General features: G+C 47.6%; 1 protein-coding gene across 3 annotated transcripts in view; it reads left to right on the top strand.

Annotated features, from left to right (window-relative positions):
• Nucleotides 1-13781: 13781 nt before the first annotated feature.
• Nucleotides 13782-22765, top strand: part of RAB6A (RAB6A, member RAS oncogene family) — a 99410-nt gene continuing 90426 nt past the window's right edge. Inside the window, exon 1 of one of the 3 annotated variants that reach the window (XR_012157631.2) lies at nt 13782-14111. Coding sequence is in view for 2 of the 3 variants with exons in the window: in XM_073334607.2 (XP_073190708.1) it covers nt 14042-14111 (70 nt within the window). In the remaining variant the exon portion in view is untranslated. The remainder of the gene's footprint in view (nt 14112-22765) is intronic. The other 2 variants (XM_073334607.2, XM_073334597.2) reach the window with 2 other exon arrangements.

A 22765-nucleotide genomic window follows, 5' to 3' on the forward strand; every position in this document is an offset into this window, starting at 1 on the left:
CCTATTATTTGTAGTACCATAATGCCAAGGGGCCTCCGCATCCTGGGCCGGGACCCCGCACCCTGGGCCGGGACCCCGCACCCTGGGCCGGGACCCCGCACCCTGGGCCGGGACCCCGCAGGGCTAGGTGCTGTACAAACCAGACCCACAGAGGCAGTCCCTTCCCCAGAGAGCTGCCACGTCCAGCGATCTGTCGACCCCACCTCCCCAACCGCTGGGTGTGACCCGGCGGCACACAGTCCTGGCATGGCAGGACGGGCGTGTCCAAGGCGAGGTGATTTACGTCAGCACGTTGCCTCAGGATGTGATAAGTGACGCATGAGGGGTATACACTGGCCAGGAGTAAATCCAAGCTGGAAGTTAGAAGAGAAGTGAGGCTCTGGAGCTGCCTCCCTGTAGGAGCAATTGCGGGTAAACAATCAAACTGCAGTAATTACAAGATGGCGCTTGGTAGGTTAATGAACAGGATTTTAGGGAGGGGGTTGCTGGCAGTAGCAAGGACTAGTAGGGTTACCAGGTGTCCGGGTTTCGAATGGAACGCCTAGCCAAAAAGGAACCCTGGCGGCTCCAGTCAGCACTGCCGACCAGGCCATTAAAAGTCTGGTCAGCGGCGCAGCGGGGGGCTCCCTGTCTGCCCTAGCTCTGCCCGGCTCCTAGAAGCGCTGCTGGGACCCCGCACCCCAAACCCCCTCCTGAAACCCCAACGCCCGCCACAGCCCAGAGTTCCCTTCCACAGCCAAACTCTCCTGGAACCTGCACTCTGCCCCCCCAACCCCCTGCCCCAGCCCTGAGCCCCCTCCTGCACCCCAAACCCCTCATTTCCGGCTCCACCCCAGAGCCCGCACCCCCAGCCAGAGCCTTACTCCCCCCTGCACCCCAACGTCCTGTCCCAGCCCTGAGCCCCCTCCTGCACCCCAAACCCCTCATCCCCAGTCCCACCCCAGAGTCTGCACCCCCGCAGCCAGAGTCCTCACTCACCCCTCCAAACCCCAATCCTCTACCCCCGGCCCGGAGCCCTCTCCTGCATCCTGAATCCCTCATTTCTGGCCCCACCTGGAGCTTACACCCCCAGCCCAGAGCCCATACCCGCCCCCTACCCCCCACTCCAGCCTGTAGCCCTCTCCCACACCCCAAACCCCTCAGCCCCAGCCCAGAGCTCGTACTGCCAGTCAGAGCCCTCATCTCCCCTCTCACACCCCAACCCCCTGCCCCAGTCCAATGAAAGTGAGCGAGGGTGGGAGAGAGTGAACAACCAAGGGATGGGGGACAGAGCAAGAAGGGCTGGGCCTCAGAAAAGGGGCAGGGAAGGGATGTTTCGTTTTGTGCAATTAGAAAGTTGGCAACCCTAGGGACTGGACTTGGTGACCCAAGAGGTCCCTGCCAATCCTATGATGTGCTGAGAGGCAGTGACTGACCCACATGTGTGTCCCATCAGATACAGTCAGATGGCTGGCAGCCATCAGAAGCTACATATTGTGATGCCAGCTGGTTACACTGTGACTGGTGTTGCCATCTTTTAACATATGGCTCTATCACAGTGTCATAACAGTGTAGAGTTATCACCTGTTGATCATGAGCGAAATCAAGGGGATTTTTGAGTGCTCTGCAGAACCACGTCCATAGGGGCAAATCTTCTGCCCAGTGCATCGCCCAATTTATACCCAGGCCTTATCTACATTAGAGAGATAGATGATGATGCTAAGTACCATTAGTTTCCCTTGACTGATCCCAGTGAACCATGTGTCCCCATTCACAAGTGTGCCAGCCATTGATCAGTTGTGCCAAGTAATGCAAGACTCACCCCAATTCTGACAGGTTCCCCTCCTCCTAGACGGCAGGCTTTTGAGAAGTCAGGACCATTGTCTTCCTCATGCCTTTTAATAGTCTTCCTTAGATGTTGAGAAGCTGTTGCTGTTCCCGGAGTGTCCAAATCAGGGGGTGCTGCAAGAGTGAGTGAGTTCAGGACAAAATGAAACACAACAGTCATGAAAGCTGTTCTCTTTCCAGTGTTGGTGGATGGGGTGGAAGCTCTGCTGGAGGTGACCTCCCTCTGGGCTGCACCTTGTCCTCACATTCCCTGCCCTCTTCTGGATGCTGCTGCACAAGGTGTCCTCCCCCTGCAGCATTCAGCTTCTCACTGTGTAGTGGTGGGCACTCTGCAGCCTTGTCTGCCTTATGGTGCATCAGAGCCACAGCAGTTTGCCTGCCAAGGGAGCCTCCAGTGGTACAGAGGCAGAGGCAGGATTTGCCCCTGAATAAATAACCATGGAACTCCTAGCCATTACCAGATCAGTCATTCTCACCCGGACATGTGGCCTAATGTGTGTGGCCTCTTTATTAAATGGAGGGTGGGGGGAGGGGATAAGCCTCTTAGCATGATGCTACTTGCTACTTCCAGCCCCTGCAAAGGGATACGTTACCATTATTTCTCGAGATTTTACCCACTAAGTTAGCTGAACTAAACTCTTCTTTCAATTATAATCCATCTGACAGTATTATAATATAGCTCTAACAACTAGATTTGTACTTGTGAGCTCTTTGGATACAATCCTGCTCCTGTGAAGGTCAATTTCTGACAATGGCTTAAGTAAAAAGCAACCAAAGAGGGCACTTTTATGACCCAACAACATGAACATTTAGTGTTTTGGTGGGAGATGCTGCAGCCTCTATTTCAGGTTCCCAGTCAACCCTTAAAGTGCAGTTCTAGTCTGAAAAAGGACAGGGAATATGTCACCTTCTTTCTCAGCGGACTGGATCCCTGGGTGTACTAAGTGCATTTGCTAACTTTAGTTACTAATAAGAGTTCTGCAGATTAAATTAAACTCTGAATGGATCTGCACCCTCCCACTCCCCTTGATGTTGGTGGGTTTGCAACTGTAAACCACATTAGTGCATGGGGAAATCTTTGTCTCTCTCTAATGGATGGACCCTGTAAGAGGTTATAGCTGATTGGAGCACAGGCTAAAATGTTCAAGAGTGGCCATTCATTGTTGAGGTCTCACTTTTTGAATGCCCAGCTTGAAACACATCACCCTCCTGAACACACCATCCTGGGCAGTCACCCACTGTGCCCACCCTGCCTGAACTGATCCATAAGGCTGCTACCCTGCCAGTCCTTTTGAGAGCCACCTCTACTAGGGTGCCATAAAAAAACAGCCAGCATATGATGTTTGGGCTGAGATGCAGTTGGGGAAGTCTATAATTTCCTTATTGATTTGTCTCATTACAAACCAAAATAAAAGCCAGCGAACACACAAATACATGTGCATAAAACAGTATAGCTTTGCCAGCATTGTTCTCTCCCACCCTTCAAATGTCATTGGATTAGGGGTTATAGAAAGTCAATTGAAGTCAATGGAAAGACTCCAATTGACTTAAAGGGGTTTGGGTCAGGCTCCTATGTGTTGAAAGCTCTTTGGGGCAGGCAATGGATCTTCCTATTTATTTGTAGAGTACCCAGCACAATGGGATGCTGATCCTTATCAAGACCCTTGGGCACAACAATCAATCAATCAATCATTATTAATAAAAAAAACACACTGGTCCCAGTTCTCCCAATACAAGACGCAAAACTTGCTCTGAAGTGAATGGAAGCTACAGGGATCCAATGAGTGAAGAATCAGGGTCAATATCAGCAAATAAGCAAATTAAAAATAAAGAAAATCTGTTCACTTAAAATGACGTTAAATCCATTGAAAACAGTCTTTTAGCTGCCCAGATTCTCCAGCCCCCATCAGAGCAGTAAAGTACACAAGACAAATGTCATTAAGATATTGCACAAGCAGGGAGAGATGGAGGCACTCCACCAATGCCAAGTACAAAGGAAAATGAGAACACTGGCTCCTGTCCTATTAAAACTTATTTAAGATTAATCTCTTTAATAAAGTTCCATTTCCCCCTCAGTTCACTAGCAGCTCAAGGCCTGAAAGAGCCCCACAGAGAGGTAGTTAGTCACGTCAGGGGCATACGATTCAAATAATCAGAAATAGGATGAGGATCTACAGTCTTCAGAATATCTTCTAATACTGCTCGTAAATGATGGGCTTTGGTAGTGGTGTGATCTGACTGAGAAAACGCTCAGAGCGGAAAGGTTCATTGTACCCTTCTCGCTCATCAAGCATGTGACAGGAAAGAGAGGAAACAGAATGATGAAGCTCAAACAAGATTCACAATTGCTGCTGACCCACTTGAAGGGGGGAAAAACAGTGTCTGCCCAGGAGTCAGACACCTGACCACGCAGACAACCCGAGTGATTTACAAACTCAGTGGGTCTAGTCGTGGGCACAGGAAGAGACAGGATTTTTTTCTATGTTGCTAGTCAAAGAGCAAGTGAAGTGTTTTTGGATGATGTCCCTTTAAGAGGAGAAAGGATGGGATGCTGGGCTCATACGGCTCTGGGGCACCTGAAAGCAGTGGCAGGGAGGAGGCAGCTGAAGAGGGGATGACCTTTGGGGATGGGTAGTTGAGAAGCGGCTGGTGGATAAGAGAATTGGGAGGGGCTGGCTGGGAGTGTGAGTTGGCTCCTGGATTGGGAGTGGTGGCTCAGAATGACCGTTGGGAATGATGGTGGCAGTTGGGAGTTAGGAATGCCAGTCTGTTTGGTGTATGTATTATTTAAGTGCTCCCATCAAACAGTCTTCTCTGGGGGCATGAATAGAGTTCTTTAAAAAGAGTACTAAAAAAAAAGACACACCACACACTGATTGCAATATTTGTTGAGCCATGTCAACTAGATTAAGGCCAGGTCTACACTACAAACGTACATCAGTAAAGTTACATCTCTCAGGGGCGTGAGCGACGTCGTTATACTGACCTACCCCCTGGCGTAGATGTAACCCACTCACCTCCTGGGTGTGGTGTTCTGTCCCCTCTAGTGGCACCGAGACTACTTTGAGATCAATGAGTCTGCTACAGCCTTAGCTAACGGCCACGTGGCTTGAAGCTCATGTATTTAGCTCCAGCGGTCCCAGGTTCGATTCCGCCCTCCAACGACCGGGGTCTGTCAGTGTTACATAGATAGCGCAACGGGAAAGCCTCTCCCATCGATATCGCTGCTGCCTGTCGGGGAGATGTATTAAGATGCTCTCCCATTGGCATAGTAGTGTCTTCACTACAATGCTGCAGGTACAGCTATGCAGTACTGTACGTGTGGACAAGCCCTTAGAGAGATTTGCTCAAAAATGGGTACACCTCAGACATAAAAGCTGTGGTGCCTAAAAGTGCTCTCAGATTTTGGGTGCCACATGTGCCCGATGGCCAGCTCGAGACTCCTCATTAGCAGAGATGCTGAGGGCTCACTTTTCTAGCTGACACCAGTAGGAGGTACAGTTGCTTGGCACTCTTGAAAAATCAAGCTCAAGCTGTCTCATGTTGGGCCCCCAAAGCTGGAGGTGCCTCAAACTGGTGGACAATTTCAACAGTTTTCAGAGTAGCAGCCATGTTAGTCTGTATTTGCAAAAAGAAAAGGAGTACTTGTGGCACCTTAGAGACTAACCAATTTATTTGAGCATAAGCTTTCCTGAGCTACAGCTCACTTCCTCCCAGCCTAAACCCCAACCAACCAAAACAGGACATTCATAACAGCTACAAAAATAAACCAAACACCCCACCCCACGCAGAATTTTGTCCCCCACAAGGGAGAAGTGCCAGGGATTCCATGAAGTCTACCAGGGACTCTGCTATTACTATTGATTTTCCAGGGGAGGGGCTAAGAGACGATGCTGGTGGGCAGCAGTCCAAGAACAAACAAACTCTGCTCAGAAAGGTAAATGATGTCCTGGGCCCATCTCGCCGCACTGAAAGGCATGAAGGGCTTGCATACCTTCTTCGGTCTTTGTTTCTATGGAAAAAGAGTTTCTTTCCACTGCTGTCGAATCACATTGTATTTTGTCAATGGCAATTGAGGTAAGTAGGTTCAGGGGAAGCACTGAGCCATTGCAGCCAGATGCTGTGGGCCTCTGTAGAGAAGCAGGGATTTGGCATCATCCATCTTGAGTGATACTGAGATCAGGCACCCTGCGAGCTCTCCAGGAAGTGTTGTGCCGTCCCCACCGCTGCAGGAAGAGGTTGGAGGCTGCAGTGGTGCAAAGAGGCTCTAGCCTCTCCTCCACTGGGAGGCCTGCAGCTGGTGATGCTGGCTTGCAAGGAGGCATGACCAAACAGAGGCAGGGGACGTGCTGATTCAGGGCAGTCCCGCAGCAGCTTCTGCTACCGAGAATCCTATGGAGCCCCCAGTGGAACTTAAAGTTGCCCCCACAGTTGCAGTGAAAAGCTACCTTTTGGCACAATCTGTATCCTCCAGCACTCGGAAAAGCAAATCCAGCCCTCAGGTTCTAATACAGCCATTATATAAACAGGCATGTCAGTTGGTCAGGAAATGTGACTTCAAGGTCATGTAACTTGTGCCGTAGTGGGGCCGGCTGCCTCCAGAGTACCCCCGTGTGGCAGAAGTCACATCAATCTGTGGTGCCCTGCTACCAATGTCCCCCCTCATCAGGGCCTCTTAATAACTCACAGTTCACAGTCCATTACAACATTCCTTCGGTGCCATTTAATGAGTCCTTACACACTGGCCCTCCAAACGCCAGTTCGGTCACTCTCTCCTCTTCTTCTCAGAGAAGTGAGTCCCCATAAGTGTCTCTCCAGCTTTACCTGGCTGAAGCTCAGCTATCTGGTTCCAGCTGCCAGGCCCAAACCCTTATCTCAATCAATCTCAAACTATACATGTAAAATGATGGGGTCTAAATTAGCTGTTACCACTCAAGAGAGATCTTGGAGTCATTGTGGATAGTTCTCTGAAAACATCCACTCACACTGCAGCGGCAGTCAAAAAAGCAAACAGAATGTTGGGAATTATTAAGGAAGGGATAGATAATAAGACAGAAAATATCATGTTGCCTCTATATAAATCCATGGCACATCCACATCTTGAATATTGAGTGTAGATGTGGTTGCCCCATCTCAAAAAAGATATATTGGACTTGGAAAAGGTTCAGAAAAGGGCAACAAAAATGATCCGGGGCATGGAACAGCTTCCATATGAGGAGGGATTAATAAAATTGGGACTTATGAGCTTGGAAAAGAGACGACTAAGTGGGGATATGATAGAGGTCCATAAAATCATGACTGGTGTGGAGAAAGTAAATCAGAAAGTGTTATTTACTCCTTCTCATAACACTCGAACTAGGGGGTCACCAAATGAAATGAATAGACAGGAGGTTTAAAACAAACAAAAGGAAGTATTTCTTCACACAACACACAGTAAACCTGTGGAACTCTTTGCCAGAGGATGTTGTGAAGATCAAGACTATGACAGGGTTCAAAAAAGAACTCGATAAATTAATGGTGGATAGGTCCATCAATGGCTATTAGCCAGGATGGGCAGGGATGGTGTCCCTAGCCTCTGTTTGCCAGAAGCTGCGAATGGGCGACGGGATGGATCACTTGATGATTACTTGTTTTATTCATTCCCTCTGGGGCACCTGGCACTGGCCACTGTCAGAAGCCCTTAGAGTCTGACACACTGGCTTTCCCGTTGCACTATCTATGTAACACTGACAGACCCCGGTCGTTGGAGGGCGGGATCGAACCTGGGACCTCTGGAGATAAATACAGGATACGGCTCTAGATGCACCTTTGGTCTGACCCAGTATGGTCGTTCTTTTGTTCTTATGTCTCTAGCAGGAGCCTGCAGCTCACTGCAGCTCTTCTTCCTCACCGATCTCTTCATCTCAGGGCCTTCCCAGCAGGAGCCTTCCACGCTCTCCACTGACTACCATTTCTTGAGCTTCCTTACAGCATCCTGCTGCTCTGTCTTGGGCACTCCCCCGCTCTCTCCCAGGCAAGCCTCATTCTCTAATCAGGGCTGACTAGCCACCTCTTATGTGCACCAGTCTGGCATTCACTAGGTGTGCAACACAAGCATAAATCATACCCCTCTTACTGGCATTCTGTGAAAACCAAATGCAGCCCTAACATAAGGGGATGCAGTTAATGGAAATTGCGTCTGCCTATGCCAGGCCTTTGTTTGCTGCCTGGGGATTTGCAGGAGGTGCAGAAGTAAGTTAAAATAGGGGGACTGCTTTATATTACACCCTCCTGCCAATTGTTTCCTGCCAACATCCCATTATCCTCCCTCTCAGCATGTAAATCACACTCATTTTGCACACTCCCTGAATTCCCAGGAAGTCACACTTACGCCCACCTACACCTGTTGGCAATTTACTCCTGACGTGTAACTTACATCAGTTTGTTACTGCTCAATTTCTGGAGGAGATTTGGGGGATTTGCATTTACTGACTACAGGCTGAGTGTGACTGAATTTGCTCCTGTATCTAATCTAGATGACAAGGGCCCAATTCTGCCCTTACATTTGTGGATATAATAATAATAATTAACAAGCAATCGGAATAATACCTAGCTTTTATTGAGTGTTTTTCATTAGTAGTGTCATTATCCCATTTTTCAGATGAGGCACAAAGAGGGGCAATGGTTTGCCCAAGGTCACCCAGCTGGCCAGTGACAGAGCCAGGAATAGAAGGAAGGTATTTTGAGTCCCAGTCTAGTGCTCTATCCAGGCCATACTGTGAATGCCATTGATTTTGCTGGGACTTTTGCCTGGGTTTCTGAGGGCAAGTTTGTTATTTCCAGCCTTCGCTGACCATTTTCTGCCACGTTTGTGCACTGCTGGTGCTCAGTAAATAAGGGATAGTAATGAAAGTGGTACATTTTCTCAGGCTAAATAAATCCACCATGGTAGATCACAGCTTCAAAGAAAGCCACTTGTTTGATAGACTCTGGCTGACCAAGGGTTGCAAGCATTAATGGATAAGGAAGATATAAACCTTTGCAGGGGGTGCAAAAAAATGGATCCTGATTTTTGGCCCTGCTTTGCATCACCCACCAGCATGAAACAGCCATACAGCTGTTTTACATGGCCCCTGGAGAATTCCCCATGGATGGGGACATCCTTGGATGGCTTGTTGGCCTTCACCGCATCTAGCATAGGGATGTGGCCAGGGAAAAGAGAGCATGGCCCAGTGGTCTCTATTCTCTGGCTGTTGGAATGGCCCCTTGCTCTAATTTAGGCAGGGACCAACTCTGTGGCTGGATCAAGGGAACACAAAGGTTGCTGAAAGCCACATTTGTGCATACCCTTGCTGATCTGCACCAAGTACAGCTTGTCCTTCTGGACTATACACCCTGCATCCTTCAAAGGATCGGTTTGGCTGGCAGTCTGGAAAATTCTAATTCCCTCCAGGGTTAAAAGAAAGACGGAAGGACAAGATTTTAAATGTCTTGTTAAAACAGATTGCACTGAAGCCAAAATGGGTGAGATTTTGCAGGTCTGGAGCTGGAGCTTGGGGAGGGGAGGATGGCAGAGGAAAAAGCTGTATGAGAAGACAGCGCTGCAAATGCCTTATCTTTACCAGGAGCAGCAGCAGCTATCTAAAAGCCTGTAGAAGCCAAAGCAGCAGTGACAGATTGTTTTGTAAGAATCTGGGGCTAGTCAAAGTAATTATAGTTCCAAAGTCCAGATCCACCTCGATGGCTGTTTCTGAGAGTACAATACAAATGAACACCTTTCAGGAGAAAAAAGTATACCCACTGCTCGGTTTGAGTGCCATCGGGAATTTGTTTTTAACAGCAGGAGTTTTGATAGGCTGTACCTTTTTCTTTAGGTTTCCTGTGGGGGGGGGGAGGCGGAAGGGGGGCTGCCAAGCTGTGACAATGTGAGAGATTTAAATCATTCATGACTCAGTTTGTTAAATGGCTCATGGAGACACGTTGCCAGTGCTTTCATCATCAGCGGGATGAGAGACAACGAATGTCAGCGAGCCTCCAATAGGCAGATAGGAGTGTGAAATTGCTGCTGCAGCTTTTTGGGTGCAAGAGAAAGAGGAGGCTTGAAGAGCTGGGGTTCCCTTGTAGCATAAAGGGGGAGGGGGATCATTTGGCTTAGTCATTGTCAGAGAAAAAAAGTGTGTTCGAAGCACAGGAGTGGGAGCCAGGAACTCCTGGATCCTAATCCACCAAGCTCTCACACTGAGTCACTGAGGCCACGACGGCACTACAAACTTTGATTGATGCAAATTACATTGCCATACAGCTGCCAAAGCTTGTGTATCGACCAGGCACACACATACTTGACTGCTTGCATCGGGGCTGCACGTGGTCACCAGGAGTGCTTGTGCTGATGCAAATTGCGGTGCGCCATGGGTAGGTATCCCAGTGTGCCATATGCTACCATCTGGTGCAAGGCCTTTTGGGAAATTTTTGCAATGTGTTGTGGAATAGAAATGGCTCTCCCAGGGATCTGTGAGATCTAAGGGTCAAGTTCCCAGCATGCACCTTTCTCCATCCCATAATGCCATCCGTATCCCATCATTTCATACCTCTTTTTAAAAATCCCACAAACCTGTGTGGCACTTTTCAGTGTCCGCCATTCCTGACAGAAGCACGGAGCCTGCAGAGCTCCGTGCTATTGTGACTAATGTTGCAAATACAGGACTCACAATTCTTCTGTATTTGCAGATCCACAGGAAGTATTGCAGTAATGGGGGTCATGATGATTTCTTGGAGGACAGTTTGCTGAGGGATACAGCGAAAAGCTATTCCAGGTTGTTGGTGACATTCCCTGAGCAGCTGCAGATGGTGGAGGAGTGCCACATCTGGGCCTGACAAACAAGCACTGACAGGTGGGATCGCATCGTAATGCAGGTGTGGGACAACAAGCAGTGGCTACAGAACTTTTGGATGCAAAAGGCCACATTCCTGGGTATGTGTGCCACGCTTGCTCACCCCAATACTTCACGACAGGGACACCAGAATGAGAGCTGCATTGACAGAAACAAATGGCAATCGCACTCTGGAACCTTGCAACACCAGATTGCTACTGGTTAGTGAGAAATCATTTTGGAGTTGGGAAATCCACAGTGTTGGCTGTTGTCATCCACTTGTGCCAGGACATTAATTGTCACCTGCTGATTCTCTGCAATGTGTAGGACATAGTGGATGGATTTGCAGCAATGGGGCCCTGTTGCATATCCCTATTTTGGCAGCATGTATATACCTGTTCTGATACTAGGGCACCTTGCCACAAAGTACATCAACAGAAAAAGCTACTTTTCTATGGTGGATCAACAGGGATACTTCATTGACATCAGTGTGGGCTGGTCCGGGAAGGCGCATGATACTCACATCTTTAAGAACCCAGGACTGCTCAGAAAGATGCAAGTAGGAACATTCTTTCCCGACCAGTGGATTACCATTGGCAATGTAGAAATGCCAAGTGATTCTGGGGGACCCAGAGTATCCTTTGCTCCCCAGTTCATGAAGCCGTACATTGGCTACCTTGACAGTACCAATGAAAGCTTCAGCAGGTGCAGAATGACTGTTGAATGTGCTTTTGGTAGGTTGAAGGGACACTGGTGGTATTTACTCACTAGATTGGATCTCAGTGAGTAAAATATCCCAATGGTTAGAGCCGCCAGTTGTGTCAGGGAAGAAAGGTTGAGCTGGGAAATAAAGGAGATAAAAGTGACCCAAAGAAAGCTTCTGACGCCAGTTTAAGGCTTTTTGCATTCATGAAAAAGAAATCCCAACCAGTGCTGGCTGGTGATGCTGGGAGATTGCTTTAGGTGAGAAACTGCTTGTTTAGACTATAAGAAGGGTGTTCTACTTTTGTTTTATTTGTAACCATTTCTGTTCCCACTTCTTATCCTTGCTCACTATTTCTTAGATCTTAGCCTTTTGTACTAAACTTGATTTTCACTATAGATGTATCTCAGTGCTGCGATGTTATAAAGGACCTGATCCTGGGCTGTACCAGCCAACCTGGGTTTAAACTGTTCCTTTAGATACCACAAACCTGGAGAATTCTGTGAGTGTCCAGTGGCTAGACACAGCGGACCACTTCAAGCGGGCTGGTGTATATCTATCACTAGCCTGCACAGAGAGAGTGAGGTCTGAAGAGACCTGGAAGGCAGCGCTTGTGTGGCCAGAGGCTGATGGTTTCAGGGAGCTGAACTACAGCAGGCAGAAACAAGGCTGTTTCACACTAAGGGGAGGTAGCAGTAAGGTGCCTCACAAACCTGGGTATTGTCACAGCTGGAGGAGGGATTTGAACTTGGCTTTTCCACATTGCAGGAGTGTGCCCTAATGCCTAGACTAGTGGTCTCACATTCTCTCCTGTTAAAGCTGTTCCATGCCATTTTTATATAAACTACTTGACTCGTCATTGGGCCAGAGAGAGAGAGTGAGAATTACCCTATAGATTGGTGGCAAGGGCATTCATCTGGGAGGTGGGAGACTCAAATTCATATCCTGCTCTAATGACTATCAAATTATTTATACAGAGCGAAACAGCTTCAACAGGAGAGACTAAGGACTGGTCTACACTGAAAACTTACATTGGGATAGTGACGTCTCTCAGGGTGTGAAAAATCCACATGCCTGAGAGATGCTGCACAGAGAGAGTGAGGTCTGACCTAATCCATGCTGACCTAACCCTGGTGTAGACAGTGCTAGGTTGACAGAAGAATTTTTCCATTGACCTAGCTATTGCCTCTTAGGGAGGTGGATTAACTGCAGGAATGGGAGAACCCTCATGATGAAGTGAGCTGTAGCTCACGAAAGCTCATGCTCAAATAAACGGGTTCGTCTCTGAGGTGCCACAAGTCCTCCTGTTCTTTTTGCGGAGACAGACTCACACGGCTGCTGCTCTGAAACCTGCCATGTTGTTGTATGTCCATGAGTGTCTATGTTGGCATGGGCCAGCTCTGCAATGTTTTCCGTGTACACACACCCTAAGGAAAACCCACCCCAGAATAGTCTATATCCCAGTGCCTAGGACACTTTCCTGCAAATATGAGCGACTCAAATTCAAATCTCTTCTTCATATCAGGCAGCGAGGGGAATGAAGCTTGTGTCTCCCATGTCCCATGGGCTAAAAGTTACAAGGTTGGTAACAGCTGCATGTCTTTGGCTGGCTGTGTTGTAAATGGTGTAGAAAAATTACAAGTTGATATGACCAGGCAAATTCATGTCAAATTTACTGTGGGAGCTTCAGGCTCGGGTGCATCTCCATCCTTCCTAGTCTCTCCCTGTAGCACATGACACTCTAGTCTCCTGTGGGCTGTAATACTTTGGTTTCATTTCAGTTGATGGGTTTAGTGTGCAGGTGCTGGCTGGTAGCCTGTGATGTATAGGAGGTCAGACCTGACGCTCTGCTGTGCCTTTCTGGCCTTAAACTCTATGGCTCTAAATTCACTATTAACAAATAACCTACTTGTCAGAAAAATGTGCCTCTCTCTACTGCTCTCTCTACCCCTTATTAGTGATGGGGAAGATACAGCTCTTCCTTCTCAAGGCGTAGCACCAGAGGACTCAAAAGATTTTTGGGAGCAGAGCTCCCCAACCCAGGAAGCTTTGACAGCAGCCAGCTGCCCAGCTCCCACATCCCTGCCCAGGAACAACCGCTGCAGCCGGCAGCAGCAGCTGAGTTGGTCAGCAGTGAATTCCTTAACAGCCTTAACTGGGGTCTGCCCTCGTTAGGTTTCAGGGTTAACGCCCCGCCGAAGGGCAGGAGGGAGCTGGCTGCCCCCAGACCGTCCAGCGCTCCGCCCCGCCTGCGGCCCCAGGCCTCTCCGCCCCGCCCCTCTTCCCTCCGGCCCCGCCCTCTGCCCGCGCGGCCACACTCCGCATGGCCCCCGACGCGCGCCGCGCCCGGCCCCCTGATTGGGCGGCGCGTTCGGGCGGGCGCGCGCCCGCCCCTGTGTGGGCGGGGCGGGCGCGGCGCGCGCCGAGTCCCGACGCGAGAGCCGCGGGGTCGGTTGCGCTGCGCGTTGCGAGCGGTTGCGCCGCGCTCTCTGCCTTGGTAACCGGAGTTGCGGGAGGCGGGGACTGTCCGCCGCTGCCAGCAGCCCCGGGGCCCCTGCCCGGCTCCAGCCTCCCTCCCTCCCTCCCTCGCTGCCGGCCGCCGAGAGCGCGAGTCCCGCCGCGGGGAGCGGAGCCAGCGCGGGGCGGCGGCGGCGGCTCCATCATGTCGGCGGGCGGCGACTTCGGCAACCCGCTGCGGAAATTCAAGCTGGTTTTCCTGGGCGAGCAGAGCGGTGAGTGACCCGGCCCCGGCCGCGACCGAGACCCCTGTGACGACCCCCCCCCCCCCTTCACGCCCAACGGCTGAGCGGGGCTCGGCCCCCTCCCCCACCCCGGAGCAGGAAACCCGGCCCCATCGGGACCCCGCTGAGCCTCCCACGGGCCCCGGCCTCTCGCTCCGCCCGGCCTTGGAGCCCCCGCCCGGCCCCCCGGGCTCTGTCCTCGCCCCCGGCGGGGCGGGGCGGAGCTGAGCTGCCCCTGCCCGGGAGCCGCAGCCCCTCGCCCCACCGGCTGATGCAGCCCGCCCGCTGTGGGGTTTGGTGGGGGCCGCAGCCGGGCCCCGCCCGATGGGGAAGGGTCCCCGCCCCCCACCGCCGGGGCGAGTGTCGTCTTGTGCGGAGAGCGACGGGCTGGGAACCTGCTTCGGGAAGCCGCCCTCTGCCGCCACCTTCCGGGCATCGGTTCCCCCCTCCCCGCGGAAATGGTGTTGCTCTCTCCGGTTGCGGCTGGGGGATGCTTGACTGTGATCTTTACCTGTATAATGTCGTAAATTCAGCCCCCCCCCCCCAGAAGAACCAACTGGTGTTTGCTCCAGTGGGGGCAAGAGGGGGAAATGAAAGTGGCCAGTATTTCTCTGAATGAATTTTAATCACTGTCTATTTGGTAATGGGGGGGAAGAGATTTCAAATAGTGCAGTTGTGGTAGAAGCAGCTGCTGATTTCATATGATCTGGGTTTGGTTGGTTTCCTGGGGAGGGTGGAAACCGAGACTGGTAATTCTACTAAATAGTGGATTTTTTTTTTTAGGAAACTGTGAATTACATTCTATCAAAGTGTTTTGAACACCTTACATATTTAATGTAGCAAATGAGAATACCCTCTCCCTCTTTGATGGAAGAAATCTGAATGCCCGCTTCCTCCTCAGCAAAAGGCCCTTGCTATCTCACCAGTGCAGTACAAAACCCTGATTTCATTCCTCGGGAGTGGATTGCTTTATTGAAATAATGTTGTCTGCATTTATAAGATGTACTATAATGAGACACTTTGATGAGGGTTGAGCAAAAATATTTAGTCTCTTCTGTCCCTGGGTGGGGTGGAATTGGTATCTGCTGCCACAGCCAGCACTAATGTGTTTTGAAATCTGCCTGGAAAGGGATGCTAATCCATAAAGGATCCCTTCTACCTTCTCTGGAATGACTTACATTTTGGTGTCGCTTCAGTCTACTTTAAACTGTCTTGGAGGTGGGAGACTGCTGTTGGCAAATCAAGTCATATACACGGGCAGTTCTGTGCCTCTTTCCTTTGTTGGGAGAGAGCTCCTTTCCATGTTACTGTATGCCCAACTTGTATATCTTTTTGGGTAAGTAGCGTCATACAGAAAGTGAGGTGCTGCCTGGACAGCCATTTTATGAGAATTTCAGGAGAGGGTCGTGTGTAAAGACACTGTTCATACCAAGTAAATATTGATAAAATGAGTTTAAAGTGCTTGCTACACACCCCTGGGATGCTGCTGCCGCCTGTTTTATTGTGTTGCTGATATTTAGTTAGGAGGAAGCCTTTTAATATGGGTCTCAAAGGAAGAATTTTAGCTTCTAGTACTGCTTAATACATCTTGGTAGGTAGTTTCCTTAGTTGACAAATAAATTTCTCACATATTTCAGTTCTATCCAACATATTGCAGACCATCTAGTGTCTAAATCTTCCAATCCTGTTCATTTTTGTGCTTGAGCTAATCATATTTGTACCAGAAAGGTTTACATGATTCCCATTGATAATACCAGATGTATATTTTGGGGGTAGGGAGGAGAGGAGATGATCATGGGTACAATGTAGCGGAATGCTACCAACGAACCCACACTTCTGACGTACATGATTAAACAAGGTCCTCATGTACATTGGAAAAATCACTACTTTTTCCATGCTGTCAAAGTGAGGTTTAGACAGCTCCACGCCATCTTGAGGTAATTTGTGTATGAATTATTTTTTTTAGTAGCCTTAGTGCTGTGAATTTTAATATTGGATTTTGCCACCTTTTAGCTCATTCCCCTTGTCCTTTCAGGGTTGGTGAACGAGGAGGATGCAGAGAAATCTAGAAACAAACGAACCCTTGTAGAATAGCAGCATTTGCAAATCCAGCATCTGTTTAAAAAACACTGCAGCTGGAATATCTTTTTCACTTCCTGTTTCGCTAAATCGTTGTCTGCCTTGTTGGAAGGCCATAATTAAAGGTATCCTACTGCTGCTGAGAGGAGAACAGAATGCTGCTTTTGCATTGTTTTCTTTCAGTCACTTCAGAATGGCAAGTGAAATGTTATAGTGGGCTCTGCTGCTGATTAGCTGGAGGGAGATGCATGCCAGGGCTAAGATCAGGCCTCTTGTGTTGGCTGCATTCAGTCTTTTCAATAAATGTATGTGTTGCTGTTCCATTATTCTTAATTGGAGTTGGTTAAAGTTTTTAATACCTTGCACAGGCGATGTAGTAATGTGATCAAGGATAATATCTTGCCATGTGAAACTGGATATGTTTGTGGAGATGTCAGTTTTAAATAAGACACAGAAAACCAAGTTAACAGTAAAAGATGCAGATCACATCTATTGTATTAAGCCATATTACAGCAGCCTTCTTGCTAGGCATATTTACTTGGACTGCAGTGATTCTTCCTGATTATGCTGTTCCTTATTATCTGCTGCAGGTTCTCTTGCTGTACTAACATGCTGATTGGTTTATTATTATTTATTTATTTATTTATTATTTTTAGATTATAAACTTCCACCTTCTCCCCACTTCGGCTGTCTCCTCAGCTGGTGTCTCCTCAGTTACTTATATTGCCTGCCATTCATGCTTTAGTTGAATCAATACCTTGAGAGCTCTCCATGCTGGAGAAGGAAAACTGACAGACTGCTGCAGTCTTCTGCCAGTGCTGATCAGTCCGTGGGGGTGTGTTGGCTGGATGACCTAAAATCACTTGCAGCTTCTTTCAGGATTTACTGCGAGTTGGTGGTTCTCAGCTGAAGTACATTTTTATTTCCAAACTAGATTAGCGATACTTGCTGTGGATTCCTTACCAGCCTGCGGCTTGTTCCTTCTCTGGCCCGAAAGAGCTCTGTTTGAACCTTGCATTTTTTGACTGTGGTATAAAGACACTTCTTAGGCTAGCAATGGGTAAAATTTAACTGGTGCTAGCCTTGATTGAATTACTATTTCTATGATTGCAGATTACATAGAGTTTAGTAGTGTTAAATATGTTAATCTTCCCTGAAAAGACAGAGCTTTGTGCTGAGGATTTAGATGCAGCTAGAGTAAAATCTGTGTAATTATATATATATATATATATAAATCATCCCCTTAGTACCTTTTGATCTTGTTTTTCTTTCAGGTGATTTCTGGTAGCCTAAATGTCCCAAGTTAATATTTAATTGCTATTTCAGGGTCCGATTATCAGCTAGAGTGGCACAAACCACCCTTATTAAAGTAGTTTTCAAATACAATTGCTGTGTGCTTGAAAACTGTAGAAAATGTTCAGCAGTCTTGTCCTCTTCATTGTTGTCTGGCATGTGTGCTCCCCCTTTCATTCTGGGTACACGCGGCCAGTTCCCTGCCTGAGCAGGCAGGAAGAAGTGTATGCCAGTGGCAGGTAATAGAAGTATTACTCTTCCTGATTTCATTGGATATGTTTATACCATGAGTTTTATTAGAAAGGAAACCTGGACGGCATCTATACAGGGACAAATGCAAATACAAATGCGAAGCAAGAAATCACTTGCTTTGGTATGTCAGGTAGGGGTGGGGAGAGAATGTCAGTCTGTCTGCCTTTTCCCCAGGTTGTGGATGCTTCCCTGCAATGGATGACCAGAAAAATCAACTATGTTAATCTGTATCTATCTTCTAAAACACTTTATCACCATGGTAGCTAAGTGTTGTGCAACAGCTAAGGCTCTGTCTTCCCTAGGGAATATATTTATCTGTGTTTTGAAATGACTTAACAATTGGGTTAGTTCATACAATGCTGACCTGCGTAGGGCAGACCGAGTCATGGTTTCCATATCAGCTAGCCATGGGACCACATGGGTCATAGGTCAACAAATGAGCTACAGTGGTGATCACAGCTTGGTCACCAGCAGCTGGGGACAGCATCACCATGTAACTTGATTCTTTAAGTATGATTAAACTTCCAGTGAAGACCAGTCTGAAGAAGCATTGAGCTTGACCGCCAAAGATTAATATCTTGTATCCTTCTCTCTCTCATGTTTATTCCTTGTTCCATTGTATTTGGGCTATCGTTATTGAGGAAGGGTGGTCCAATAGTGAGGGCTGCAGCCTGGGATTCAGGAGACCTGGGTTCAATTCCTTGTTCTTTCACAGACTTCCTGTGTGACTTTAGGCAAGTCACTTAAACCTCTTGGGTCTCAGTTCCCCATCTGTCAAATGGGATAATAGTACTTCTCTACCCTATAGATGTGTGGTGACGATTATACATCAAGGCCTGGTCTACACTTAACACTTAGGTCAACCTAGCTACATCACTCAAGAGAGTGAAAAAGATTTAGTTAAGCTGCCCTAAACCCTAGTGTAGACACAGGCTGAAGGAATAATTCTCCCATCGACCTAGCTACCGCCTCCTGAGGGGGTGGATTGACTATACAGTGATGGGGAAACTTTTCTGTTGCTGTAGCAAGTATCTACGCTACAGTGGTGTAGCTGCAGGTGTGCCACTATAGCGCTTGTAGTGTAGACATATCCTAAGGATTGTAATGCAGTCTGAAACTATAGTAATGGGGGCCAGATAAGTGTTGACTATATATCATCTGTTGGAGGATGGCTTCATTGCGGGGGAGATCTTCTTTGGATCCAAAGACAGTAGCAGTTCTGTCTGCATTTATGCAAATGCTATCTAACAAAATGGATAGAGATTAAATGATCTTTCCTACCCCTAAAGGTGAACTGAATTGTCCTAAAAATTACAACTGTTTGAGTCTACCAGTTAGCCTTCTGTTCAAAGCACGGTGTAGATCATGGTCTCCTTTGAGAACAGGACCCCGGCCTTTCACGGAGCTGGAAAAGAACGCTCCCCTGGCCGACACCCTGAGAGCAAAGGGCTATGAGGTGCAGATGGGTGCCCTGATTGTCAGAGCCCTGGGCACCTGGGATCCCCGCAATGAGCGTGTGCTGTGGACCTGTGGGATTGGTCGATGCTATGCCCCGCTCATGCGGTGCCTCATGGTCTCAGACACCATCCAATGGTCCAGGAACATCTACACTGAGCACATCACCGACAGTACCAGGAGGCGTGAGCCGGAGCGACATTGTGCATCGACTACGAGAAAGGGACTGGAGAGACTTTGTCCGTTGGACCATATGAATTGGAACCATAAACTCACTGAACGTAAAATCTCACCAGATGAGGGTCAATCCATCCTCCTCATTGTATCCACTCATTATATTCCACACCTGAACATACCCTCATATCTCAATGTCTGTACTTTGACCCGTTAACCTTTTACCCCCAATCGAGGATATTGCACGTTATGTATTCCTTATGCCATCCAATCTTAAACTGAACTTCGCACCCCTTGATAATCTGTACGTTATTCCCTGATCACCAGAAACTTCTACGCTTAAACTGTGTGTGGTTCACTTTTTAAAAAAAAAATCACCTTAATATTAAGTAGCTAAACTTTGCCTCACTGCTGTGAGGCAGTAGGTAGGTGTTTTCCCCATTTTACAGTTAAAGAAGCTAAAACAAAGGTGAAGTATCTTGTCTGGGCCTACTTGGATAATTGCAGAGCCAGGATTATAATTTAGGGCCCTTGGGCTGCTAATTCCATGCTCTTTCTTCCAGATCTCTGTGACTTCTTAAACTCCTTAAAGAAGACAGGTAAGATTACAGCTGGAAACAAGAATAAACAGTTAGTTCCCTTCTCACTTGCCTCCTAAGACCTGGGTTTGCGGTTCTTTGTTAATTCTAAAAACTGATTTTACAGACACCTCAGTTGGCATAAGGAATTTTATCCTCCTATGTGGTGTAGGTGCTGTGATGTATGCTACTGCAGGAAAGAGCAGTGTCTTGAGGACCTGAAATACGGCCCAAATGGGGTAAATGGCTTTTCTGCTTACCTTCTACTTGTGACCATTTTCTATAATCCTGTAACATCTGAAATTCTCTTGTGGTCTCTGGATCCCTAACTTACAGGAAAAGTTAGCTAGTGACAGCTGCTTCTGTGCTGGGAATATCGTCTCCCAAAGGGAAGATTTAAGTCTCTGAAAACATCTTGCCTACTATGAATGAGCCTAGTGAAATTCCAAGTAAATACGTGCATTCATTTTATTATTTGAGTCCCACTGACTTTCTTGAGCCCCATGCAGACCTGTTTATGTGCACAAGCAGACTTGGAGCTCACTCTTCCTAAGTGACTCTTACCGGCTCAGTGAAATGCTTCTAAACTAGGATGAAAAACTATTTTGACTGTAGCTCTAATCCAGCTCTTCACCATGGTAGTGGCCCATGTTTAATTTATGTGAACAAGTGGTGAATTCTTTGAATACTCTGATTGTCTCAGCTGACTCCTTGAGGGGAATGTAAAGGGTATGATCTCTGTTTTGTTCTGCGTACCATTCTGAATTCTTCTTCACTGCTGGCCCACTCTGCACCCTGACAAATCACTGCTGTAGCCAGAAGTCCAGGCTGGGCTGCACTGAGCTGCCAAACAATTAAATCTTTTCAAAGCTTATTTCTTATCCCTCTAGAACGCCCAGTCTTAGATTACATTCATATAAATTGGCCATGGGAAAGTACACCCCTCCCCATCCCCTCCCAAAGAAAAAAAATAGTGGTTGCACAAAGGAGGTTGAAGATCAAACTGTTGTTCAATGCTTGTTTTGGAATTTTATTTTCTTTCTAGCTTTTCACAAAGACAGAGATACAGTCCTTAACCGACCAACTGCCAGTAGACACCAGCCCCAACTAAAACCAGTACTTTCCCCAAAGTCCGTCCCCTTCCCCCATACCTAACCACTCTACTGCCATGGCAACAAATTACAATTTAACACCCCCCAAGTTACATATGCAGCCCTCCCCAAATCATGTCACTAAACTGCTACTTCCAGAACTACTGCTCACTCACCATCCTGCTTGAATAGGTCAGATTTTAAAAATAGTCAGTCAACAAAACATAAAGTCGGTACCATCCAAACTTCCCAAGTTCAGGGTCTGTTGTACCATGAAGGGGAGGGAATCCAGAGAGTTAACCCAGCAACCCACACAGCAAGAGGATCTCAGTCGTTCTCTACTGCCATATCGGGCATAGGTTGAGGTGTATCTCCCTGACCATTGAGGGCAACAGAGATGAGCAGTAACTTGAAATTCACCTGTAACTGACTAGAAGGCAATTGCAAAGCTCTGAGCACTAATGTTCCATGCTCATGGCAGTTACCTGTTACTGCACAAAGTCTCAGGATAGCCTTCAAGAAATAGCTCTTAGTAGAGTGCTTGACAGCCTCTCCTGGAAGTGTCAGAAATGGATGCCTATTACAAGGTTTGTACCAGAGAGGAGCATTTGGAGCTTCCTGGCCAGGTCTGAATTAAAGAGTGCTAAGGGCTACTGATACCCAAGTATTTAGGAACTTTGATAGATTCAATAAGCTATTCCCAAGGCTGAAACATAACATGAAGGTTGGCATGCTGTAGGGCTTGCATAAACAATGCAAAAAGAAGCAACGCAACCGAGGTTAGCAATGGACAAAGCATAAAGTCGCAAGTGGCCTTGTAAATAACATACAGTTAGATTAAAAAAAAAAAGTAAAGAGTTGAGTGACAAGCTTGCAGCTGCAGCTTTGCTCACTAGCATACTTTGTAGCTCGTGGACAGTTCAATCTGTACAGGGATTGGTTACAAAAATTAGTAGACTAATCATAAATTAGATCAATCATAAAGTACATGATACACTTAATATTATTGATTCGTGATTATATACATTGGATGTGTGGTATGCCCTGTAAACCCCCTGCCCTCCTCCCCCAACTTGAGTCTGATGAAGTGTAGCTTGATTGTATGCCAATAAAGAAACCTCAGTGATGAGTCTGGGGCTGAACTGATTTGTTGGATTCCAGAGAACTGGATAAAGTGTTTTCCCAAAACTGGCCGAGGTGTTCTGGATAGCCTGCATGGAAAAGAGCTCTGAGAGAATCCCAACGCATGCCAGATTAGCTGAGCAGTCTGATATCTTGTCTTCCTCAGTGGGCAGAATCAGCTGCTTCAGAGACATGTGCAAGAAACTCTGCAGTTGGAAGTGATGGAATAACCCACCTCACAAAGAGAGCTTCTTCTAACCTCCATTCGTTTAGAGGTTGGCTTACACTCTGAAATATGTGGGTTCAGATCCTTTCCAGCCTTTCTTGCTGTTTTAACTTCAGACGTTACTGTTCTTCTTTAGCAATGTATTTTGTGGGACTGAATTCCACAGTTAACTGACTGAACCATTGTATCAAAAGATAGGGCAACTTACTCAGTAGTTAGGATAGAGGCCACCTAGGCTCATTCCTCTAAATGTTTGTTCTTGTCAGCAAGCACAATTTGCATCCGATTAGGTTTGAGTTGCAGCCAATTTACTTTCTTACAGTTCTTGATCTCTCTCAAATGCTAGGAAAGTAGTGGAAACTATAGTCTAGGTTA

The sequence above is a fragment of the Lepidochelys kempii genome, chromosome 1 (genome assembly GCF_965140285.1).
Source record: "Lepidochelys kempii isolate rLepKem1 chromosome 1, rLepKem1.hap1, whole genome shotgun sequence".
NCBI classification, from domain to species: domain Eukaryota; kingdom Metazoa; phylum Chordata; order Testudines; family Cheloniidae; genus Lepidochelys; species Lepidochelys kempii.